The 10,804-nt window shown below is 44.3% G+C and overlaps 1 protein-coding gene across 1 annotated transcript; it reads right to left on the bottom strand.

The window, feature by feature from the left end:
- Positions 1–9,558: 9,558 nt before the first annotated feature.
- LOC125526903 lies at positions 9,559–10,599 on the bottom strand. Its single transcript, XM_048691507.1, has 3 exons — positions 10,516–10,599; positions 10,271–10,417; positions 9,559–9,792 (listed from the first exon to the last, which is right to left on the bottom strand). The coding sequence occupies exons 1-3, from the start codon at positions 10,597–10,599 to the stop codon at positions 9,559–9,561; spliced, it is 465 nt and encodes a 154-aa protein (XP_048547464.1).
- Positions 10,600–10,804: the final 205 nt, after the last annotated feature.

Here is a 10,804-nt window from a genome sequence, read left to right as displayed (position 1 = left end):
GAACGGTGGAAGTTGCATGGCAATATATCTCAGAATGGCTATAGAAATGCCATAATAGGTAGGTATGGTGGTTGTTTTGAGGAAGGTAAATGGTTGGCGTAATGCATCGGTGAAAGTTACGCTTTACTAGAGAGGCTAGCAATGTTGGAAGGGTGAGAGTGTGTATAATCCATGGAATCAACATTAGTCATAAAGAACTCATATACTTATTGGAAAAGTTTATTAGTTATCGAAACAAAGTACTACACACATGCTCCTAGGGGGGTAGATTGGTAGGAAAAGACCATCACCCGTCCCCGACCGCCACTCATAAGGAAGACAATCAATAAATAAATCATGCTCCGACTTCATCACATAACGGTTCACCATATGTGCATGCTACGGGAATCACAAACTTCAACACAAGTATTTCTACCAATACACAATTACTCACCAGCATGACTCTAATATTACCATCTTTATATCTAAAAACAATCATAAGGAATCAAACTTCTCATGGTATTCAATGCACTTTATATGGAAGTTTTTATTATATCCCTCTTGGATGCCCATCATATTAGGACTAAATTCATAACCAAGGCAAATTACCATGCTGTTTAGAGAGACTCTCAAAATAATACAAGTGAAGCAAGAGAGTTCAACAATTTCTGTAAAATAAAGCCACCGCCATGCTCTAAAAAGGTATAAGTAAAGTACTAGAGCAAAATTGCCTAGCTCAAAAGATATAAGTGAAGCACATAGAGTATTCTAATAAATTCATGATCCACGCGTGTCCCTCTCAAAAGGTGTGTACATCAATGATGATTGTGCACTACTATAGGATGCTGCTAACGTGACACTATGATCAGACACCCTTCGAGAAACTATGTGCGATGCAATAATCGCAAACGGTGGTGTATGAAAACCATCAAAAAAGGTGAAAACGTTTGCGATGGAGGATGCATCAAACACGGTTCAGATTTTAGTTGCGTGTGCGATGAAGGGCATACAGTTCAGTTCAATTAACTGTTGGCGATGAGGAGGAACAAAAGAAACGGGAAGCCAGATGAAGGCGTGTGCGATACACCACATACGGTTCACTCAGATGAACTGTTTGTGATTAGGCAGCACAAAAGAAACGGGCAACCAGATGAAGGTGTGTGCGATATATAGCATACAGTTCACTCGGATGAATTGTTTGTGATTAGGCAACACAAAAGAAATGGCCAGCCAGATCAAGGTGTGTGCGATATACGGCATGCGGTTCACTCGGATGAACTATTTGCGTTGACACAAGAGAACATAAACGGTTCAACTTAACAAGACATGTGTGTTGTGCGATGGGATTGCATGCGGTTCACTCGGCTGTTGTCATCACTGTGTGACCTTTGTGGCAACCATTTGCTCCCCAGGCGCCTCTTCGTGTACCATGGCAACCGTCCACCGACTCTTCGCCTTTCCCTCTTGATTTGGAACTATTTTCGCACGCTAGCTCTTCCTCCCTCCTCCATTTGCCTTCACCCTTCCTTCTGCCATTGTTTGATCGTCTTCTCCATGGAGGGAACAAGCCAGAAACAACCCCGTTATTCTTGCCCCGATCTAAATGATGATACAGTGGAGGAACTCATTGATCGGTGCGACGTCATCACCTTGGCTAGCACGGTAGGTTCGTTCAAGACCATTCTCGACACTACTAATAACATCGTTACAAGGAACCCAAGGGTTCAAGAGCGGTTTGATCTCCCCTATCTTCTTCGCTGTGACCCTGCTGACTGGCGCGGGGACGAGGGAAGCCTCGCCTTGTTTAAGTTGATGCCACTTGATAATGATACGTATGATGTTAATATGCCATCGCTTGAGGGAAAGGCTTGGCCAGGCGAAAATGGAGATTGTGTTGTTTATATTGGGTGCAACTGTGAGTGGGAACTTGTGAATGTGTACACTCGTCACCGGGTTCCACTTCGAAAAATCTCAGACAACTGCCCAGAGGTTGAGTACACCGGTATTCTACGTGAGTTCAAATACGATCATGCTGACTATCGCCTACGGAAGATAGCAATTTGTCGAGTTCCCAACCGCTCTTGGGGTTATAGGAATGCTTATGTTGTCGCTATCTTCGACAAGCTTGTTGCCATCCTTCACGGTTCGACTCGATGGATATTGCTCAAAAATCAGTTTCTATACACGGATGAGTATTGTGATGCAATTCAATATGAGGGTCTTGTGTTTGCTGCCACCACTCGTGGCACTGTTTTTGCATGAAATCCTCATGATTTCGGTACGTTTGTCTTCCATCATAATTATAATTGTTTCATCCACATGCATGCGGGTTAGCTAGTTTCCCTTTACTAATTAACCTTCTTGTGTTTCCAAGGTCCTGTGAACATTTCACCACCTATAGTTGAAAATTTTATTCACGAGCATGAGGATGAGCAGGACCCATATACTCAGTGGCGCCTGGCAACTTATTCCGATGGATCACCTCTTCTTGTCTGTATACGAGGCACTATTGATGTTACTAAGGAAGCAGGTGTTGTCTCGTATGGTCGCACTCTTCGGACCTATTCCAACATCCGTTGTAGGGTATTCGGGATGGATACTAGTGTACTAGAGCCAACACCTTCTCCCTGGTTCAGTATTGAAAGTCTTGGAGGAAACTCGCTCTTCCTTGGACAAAACTATCCAATGATGGTGGAAGGCGATCCAGCTGCTGTTGACACAACGTTACTACCATTTATGAGAAGCAACTATATCTATACCTTGGACATTAATATGCTTCCCTACCGTCCCAATATGGGTATTGAAATAGGCTGCTTCAGCCTGGATGATCAGTCTTGCGTTGGTCTCGAGATTGACAGTAGCTGGCCCTTCCCAGAGAATCACTTCTGGTTCAAAGCAAGCATTTCCAACGCCGATGAGTGGTTGAGCTGAAGTTCATTTCATCGCTTTGTTATTTGTTGTGTGAGAAAAACTTTACTAGAATGTTTTGTTGGAAATGATCTATAATCCAACGTGTATCCTCATTTTCGTTGTGGGTTGATGACTTGTTGTATGTAATCAGTGGTACATTTGCATATGCATCCATGAACTCAGAGTTAATTGCACAGAAGTACCACAATTCGGGCATCACATGCAGATTGGTACCATGATTGCTAATTTTTGCGTGTCAGTACCAACATTGGTCTAAGTTTTTGCAAATTAGGCTAAAACTCGTATTTATACGTATTGACGCCTGATCCGACAGCTCGGGCCCACCCGTCAGGTGCCACGCTGGCCAATCGGCGTGTGCCCGCGCGCTGACTAGGACGAGCCGGTGCGCTGCTGCTCTCCAACCTGGTCCGGTCGCACCAGCTCCAGCCCGGCCGCACCATTCCCCTCCCCTCCTCCTCCTCGCTCGTTTCCTCCGTCGCCGCCGCCCGTGTCCCGACTGCCGGCCGCCGCACCGCCTCGCCGACGCCATGGTTTTGGAGGACGAAAGCAGCGACTACGGCGCGGGCGTCCACGGCAGCGGTGAGATGCCGTTCTGGCCTCCTAGCGGAACGGCTGGCGTCGACTGGGATGGCAGCGATGACTCCAGCTCCGCGTACTCGACCGACGACGAGGAGTGGATGTTACTCACCATGGAGCAGCGGTTGCGGTTGGCGCATCAGTGGGTGGCGAACCCTAGCAGCAGCCATGAGTTGACACATGGACTTGGCGGCGTGCTGTAAGTACCCTTGTCCTCTTCCTCCTCGGATTTATCCAATTGTGCATTTTTAGGGTTTGTTCATCTTCTGCTTTATCCAGTTGGGGATTAGGTTTTATCCAATTGAAGTGACTAGTATAGGAAAATTAAACTAACCTAGTAACATAGTGTATTGCACTCTCAAATTAGTTCAATGACAGTAAAAATTTGGGATTATTGTGGCTCTCCAAATTGTTCTGTACTGTCTGGTACTGTTACTTTAAATTGTTTTGTACTATACTGCTACTCTCCAAATTTTGCTATTGTGCTCAATTAGTAAATAATAGACTTACAGGTTACTTTAAATTGCACTGTACTGTATTGTTGCTCTGCAAATTAAGAGTAATTATAATGAATACATGAAATTTAATTTGTTTTGTAGTTTGGATGAAGACATTTGGGAAGTAAGGATCCATTTTGATGCAAGAGAGCCATTGGAGATGAAGCTGTGTGGTTCAGATATTACTTATCTGAATTTGGTTGCAGTGATGGAAACCCAAGGATTTAATGCATATGATTGTTTGTTTCACATTGAAAATCCATCTTTAGGACAGAAAGGGCTGGATTTGGTAGACAGTCATGCAGAATTACAGATGATAAAGAGGAAGATCCAGGACAAATTGGTGCTTAATTTGCTAGTCAGGGCTTGTCCACCCCCTGATACTGTTTTTGAGAGGCAGCATTTAGAAAAACCAGACTTGTCCACTGTGGTGTACCAAGAGCCTATTGTTTATGATCTTAGTGAGCCTCCTATCTTAGCTGTTGATAAGGAAGGAGTAGTCTTTGACAGTCAATGTATCACACATCACCCTGCTGGTCCTGCTGGTGTTTGCACACAAGAAAGCAAAAATGCAACAGACAAGTTGAAAGCAGTTTTGGAAGAAGAAGAAGAGGGATATCAAGGATTTCAGGGTTATGAGGACAGTGATGCCTCTGATGAGGATGGTCAAATTGGAAGTGACCCTAATTACATTGTTGATGATGAAGATGTAGAGGTGGAAGAGGGAAAGAGACAGAGAGAGCTAGAAGCACAAGAGGAAGAATCAGATGATGATCAATCAGAAGAGGAAGAAATGCTTCATTATGAGGGTCACACTGAAGTTGAGGACCCATTTGAGGTAGAACAAGATAGGACTTTTGAACAAGAAGAAGAAACTATAGTTGAACCTGTAAAGAAGAAGCAGAAGCTGCTAGTTAGAAGAGGCCCAACCACTAGGTCACATTGTAGTGAGCTACCAGAGGTTGAACCTGATTTCAGACCATCATCAGATGAAGAAGAGAAGGGGTTGTTGAGGGAGAGTGATGATGATGTTTTTGAGCCACTCTCTTTTGTCCTACCAAATAAAAGGAAGAGTAGGGCAAAGAAAAGGCCTGCTAGGAAGTGGTATAATGAGAAATTGGAGCAACCACATGAGCAACTATGTTTGAAGTTGTGTTTTAGGGATCAGCATCAATTCAGAGATGCTTTGTTGAATTTGCACATCACCCAGGCCAGGAATTTCAGGTATCACAGGAATTCAGATCAGAGGATAATTGTTGAGTGTACAGATAAACAATGCCACTTCTTAATGGTGGCAGCAGTTATAAAAGGGGAGAAAACCTTTGTAATTAAGAAGATGAGACTAGAACACACTTGCCCTAGTACCACAGAGACCACCAGGTTTAGTGCTAAGTGGCTAGCACAGAAATATGAGCATCTCTTTAGATCTGATATAACTACTGGTATTCAGACTATAATTGATGCATGCAATGAAAAATATGGTGTAGATGTGCCCAAGTGCATGGAATATAGGGCAAAGAACATAGCTATTGAAGCTGTGTTAGGAGATCACAAGAAGCAATATCCTAGGCTTAAAGACTATGCTCAGACTGTCATGGACACAAACCCTGGGAGCAGAGTAATAGTCACTACTGTTACTCCAACACCAACTGCAAGAATACCCCACCCAGGCCCAAGATTCCATGCCATGTTCTTTTGCATGAATGGAGCAAGGGAGGGGTTTCTCAATGGGTGTAGGCCATTCATTGGTTAGTTCCTAAACCTTGTGCACCATTTACATATTGTAGAGTACTACATTTTGTTTCTCACTTGAATGTATTTAAATGTTTGGAAATGTTGATTATGCAGGTGTTGATGGGTGCTTCATTAAGCTCACTACAGGTGCTCAACTCCTTGCTGCCACTGGTAGAGATGGCAACAAACATATATCCACTGGCATTTGGCATAGTTGGACAAGAGGACAAAGCTAGTTGGTGTTGGTTTCTACACCAACTGAAAATTTGCCTAGGGGGAGAAGTGGGCAAGTTTGGACCTTATACTATAATGTCAGATAGACAAAAGGTATGTTTTGCAGAAGTGTTTACATTAGCTTAGAGTTTCATTATGTTTTGCACAAGTGTTTACTAGTAGATTAGAATGCATATTTATTCATTGGTGCATATTTCTTTAGGATGTAGCTTAGACTTGTTATATTGTTTGTGTCAGGGGTTTAATGTATGCAGTGAATTGTGTTTCCAAATTGCAACCAAAGGTTCTGCCTTAGACATAATTATATGCAAATTTCCAAAATGCTGGGTTTAGGGGTGAAGATCTTAAGAAGTGCATGGATAATGCTAGCTATGCCTACAATGAACACAATTTAATATTGCAATGAATGATCTTAGAGCTGAAAGTGAGGAAGCTTGGGAGTGGCTTACTGCAATACCAAAAAAACATGGGCAAGGCATGCATTTGACACAAACTGCAAGACTGACTTGGTAGTGAATAACTTGTCTGAGGTGTTCAACAAGTACATTCTAGATGTTAGGAGAAAACCTATAAGGACAATGTGTGATGGGATAAAAGATAAGCAGATGGTGAGGTGGCACAGAAGAGAGAGAGTGTAGGAGCAAGATGGGAGATAACACCTCATTACAGTGAGAAGCTAGAGGTTGAGAAGGAGAGGGCCAGATACTGCAAGCCATATAGGCAGGGGTCAACTTATGGCAAGTTACAAGTGGGAACAAAACACATGTTGTCAACCTGGAACTTCAGACATGTGGATGCAGGAAGTGGGACCTTAGTGGCATACCTTGCAACCATGCCATCTCTGCAATAAACAAGGCTAAAAGGAAACCAGAGGATTATGTCAGCAAATTCTTCAAGAAAGATTTTTATGTTGCAGCTTATGAACCAATGATCTTTCCTGTGCCTGGTGAGCATGATTGGACAAGGACCCCTGGTCCAGACATAGAACCACCTGCATTCAAAATCAAGAGAGGAAGAAGGAAAGAAAAGAGGATCAAGGGCAAATTTGAAGTACCAAAGCCAAAAGACACTTCAAGAATGGGGACCATAACATGTGGCAATTGTGGTCTCCAAGGGCATAGGTACACAAACTGTCTTAAACAGTTGAAGCCTGAGCTAGCTTTGAGGAAGAATAAGCATGTGGTAATAATTTTTCACCTTGAAATATACTAATGTTTTCTTTCTTGTACATTTCTTTCTAGTATTATTAATTGTTTTCCTTTTCTTTGCAAGGCTACTCCAAGTAACTCACAGCCAAGAGCTGCTGGTCCTTCTACTACACCAACAGCAAGACAGCCAAGAGCTGCTGCTTCTGCTCCTACACCACCATCATCTGGAAGAAGAGGAGCTGGCAGAGGAGCTGGTGTTACTTCTACTACAACACCACCATCTGGAAGAGGAAGGGGAGCTGGCAGAGGAGCTGGTGCTACTTCTCACCACCACCATCTGGAAGAGGAGCTGGCAGAGGCAGAGGAAGAGCTGGAAGAGGTGCTCCCAGGCAATATGCTGGCATTCCTACTGATGGCACACACACTGGATGGATGTCCTACTTCAATGCTAGCATGGGAGGAGGAGGAGCCATGTAATGTGAAATACTGTGGTGTTATTTTGGTTGAACTTGATGCTTGAGGTGGAGTACTGGTGGAGTACTCTAGTAATGTTGAACTTGATGCTTGTAATGTTGAACTTGAGGTGGAGTACTGGATATGTAGAACTTGCTACTGGATATGTGGTTGAACTTTAGGTGATTATCTGAATGTTGAACTTTAGGTGGTTATCTGAATGTTCACCTTTAGGTGGTTTTCTGAATGTTGAACTTTAGGTGGTTTTCTGAATGTTGAACTTTAGGCAGTTACTTGTGACAAATTAGTACCAATACTGCTGCTATCTGTTGCATGTCAGCATGGTGAAATTGCCCACATTCTGAGTGAGCTCATTGGGGATCTGCGTGTGAAGTATGGAGGCTTAATGAACGGTGACTCGGGGTGACGGAGCCACCTAAGCCTAACCATTAGGGTTTACGGTGACTCTGGGTCGAGGAGCCACCTAAGCCTAACCATTAGGGTTTACGGTGACTCGGGGTCGAGAGCCACCTAAGCCTAACCATTAGGGTTTACGGTGACTCGGGGTCGAGGAACTAAGCCTAACCATTAGGGTTTACGGTGACTCGGGGTCGAGGGAGCCACCTAAGCCTAACCATTAGGGTTTACGGTGACTCGGGGTCGACGGAGCCACCTAAGCCTAACCATTAGGGTTTACGGTGACTCGGGGTCGACGGAGCCACCTAAGCCTAACCATTAGGGTTTACGGTGACTCGGGGTCGACGGAGCCACCTAAGCCTAACCATTAGGGTTTACGGTGACTCGGGGTCGACGGAGCCACCTAAGCCTAACCATTAGGGTTTACGGTGACTCGGGGTCGACGGAGCCACCTAAGCCTAACCATTAGGGTTTACGGTGACTCGGGGTCGACGGAGCCACCTAAGCCTAACCATTAGGGTTTACGGTGACTCGGGGTCGACGGAGCCACCTAAGCCTAACCATTAGGGTTTACGGTGACTCGGGGTCGACGGAGCCACCTAAGCCTAACCATTAGGGTTTAGGTGACTCGGGGTCGACGGAGCCACCTAAACCTAACCATTAGGGTTTATGGTGACTCGGGGTCGACGGAGCCACCTAAACCTAACCATTAGGGTTTTACGGTGACTCGGGGTCGACAGAGCCACCTAAACATAGGCTTCCAATGCATGATATAACATAACCATCTAATAATCCAGTGCTAACATAACCATCAAATAGTCTTCCAATGCTAACATAATCATCAAAACCTAGTGCATGAGAAATCATAATCTGAAGTCTAGCAAACATAACACAGAATATCTGATCCAGCAAACATAACACACATAACACACAATACTTACTACAGTTCAACATATTATAAAGTACACAACCATTGTTCACAATACATAGTGGAGTTTAGATGCATAGTTCATCCTTTTCTCACAAAAGGATGAAAAGCATATCTACTACATACATACACAGCCATAGTTCATCTTAGAGAAGTTCACATTTAGTAGAGCCATACACTACACAACCATCATGCCCAAAAGGTCAGCATTGCCCACTACTCTCATATTCATTTTCTTCACTTCTCTAAGATGGCCTGGATCCCCTTGATCTTCTCCTTCAGCTTCTCCTCTGCCTTAATCAACCCGAATCTGAAGCTCTAGCTTCCCCTTCTCTTCACCATGCTTTTCCTTTCCCTTGCAAATCAGCAACCTGAAACTTCAACTCTAGCTTATCTTGGGTGAGCTTCTCCTCAGACTTTGTGAGCTCTGCATTCTTCAACTCCAAGTTCATCTTAGCTTCAGTAAGCAATTGCTTATCAGTAATATGCTTCAACTTCAGGTTCTGGATGACTGTAGCTTGAGCTCTTGTCAGGTTCAGTAGATTAATTCTGGCTTAATGCAGAATGTTTTCTTTGCATCTTGCATTATATCAGCCACCAGTTCACTTCTGCATTCATGCTGATATGTAATGGCAGACTGCAGATGTCTGAAATCCACCATCTATCCCTGGAAGCTCATAAGCTGATGCACATCTTGGACTAGCTTGTCATAGTTGGCCTCCAGCTTGTTCTTCTCTTCTGTCAGATGGTGGATAGTGAAAGAACTTTTAAGATTGTCATTCACCCTAGCACTTTTGGCATCTTCAACCATTGCCCATAGCTTCAACAATGCATTCTGCATTGTTGGGGGCCACTGGTGATCAACCCATTCAACAAAGCCACAATTGCTACCTTCCTGCAAAAACAACAACAACAGCAACAACAACAAAACAGTTCATACAGCAAAGTATACACAAAAAGAATGTCTAAATTTAGCATCAGACCACTACATTTAACAAGAGGAGCAGCCACTTGAGTAGCTGACTGACTAGTTTAGTTACTGTACTTTCATATCAAGGAGTGTTCAAATATTTGTAAGCTACTCTACTACCACTATTAACATAAATTACTATGTTAGCACCAGACCACTACATTTAACAAGAGGAGCAGCCACTTGAGTAGAAAAAATATACTATTTGATAAATTACTATTAACATAAATTACTATGCCATTGTACTCCAGCAAAATATACTCATGCTTGACCTAAATAAGCTACTCTAACCACTATGAACCAAAATGTTGACAGCAAGCAGAGTACTCCAGCAAACAGAGTTCAATATGGCACTGACCAAGTAAGAAAAAAAATCAGTATGCTACAATCCTACAATCCATACCGGCTGTGCACATGCTAAAAACCTCCTGCCTGTGTCTGTTCCTTCAAAGGCAACAAGCCTCTCAGATGCCATGCCGTGCTTCTCACATGGGGACATCACATCCAGCTCAAGCCCCTTGTAATCTGGATCTTCAATGCTGAAAGGGACCTGCAGAAGCTCGCACAAAGACAATGGCCAAATCAAAACCTAGCGATATAACCAAATCAAGAAATCCCAAATCTGAAACCCTAACCCTAACCCTGTACTGACCTCGTTGAGACGTCTGTGGAGGAAGACTGCATGTACGGGAGGCTAGAATGGTCGTCGCTGCTTTCGTCCTCCAAAACCATGGCGTCGGCGGGGCGGTGCGGCGGCCGGCAGTCGGGACGCGGGCGGCGGCGACGGAGGAAACGAGCGAGGAGGAGGAGGGGAGGGGAATGGTGCGGCCGGGCTGGAGCTGGTGCGACCGGACCAGGTTGGAGAGCAGCAGCGCACCGGCTCGTCCTAGTCAGCGCGCGGGCACACGCCGATTGGCCAGCGTGGCACCTGACGGGT

Source organism: Triticum urartu, unplaced genomic scaffold, assembly GCF_003073215.2.
Source record: "Triticum urartu cultivar G1812 unplaced genomic scaffold, Tu2.1 TuUngrouped_contig_2247, whole genome shotgun sequence".
Taxonomy (NCBI): domain Eukaryota; kingdom Viridiplantae; phylum Streptophyta; class Magnoliopsida; order Poales; family Poaceae; genus Triticum; species Triticum urartu.
Note: the sequence above shows the minus strand (reverse complement) of the source record. Positions and strands in the feature narration are given on the sequence as shown.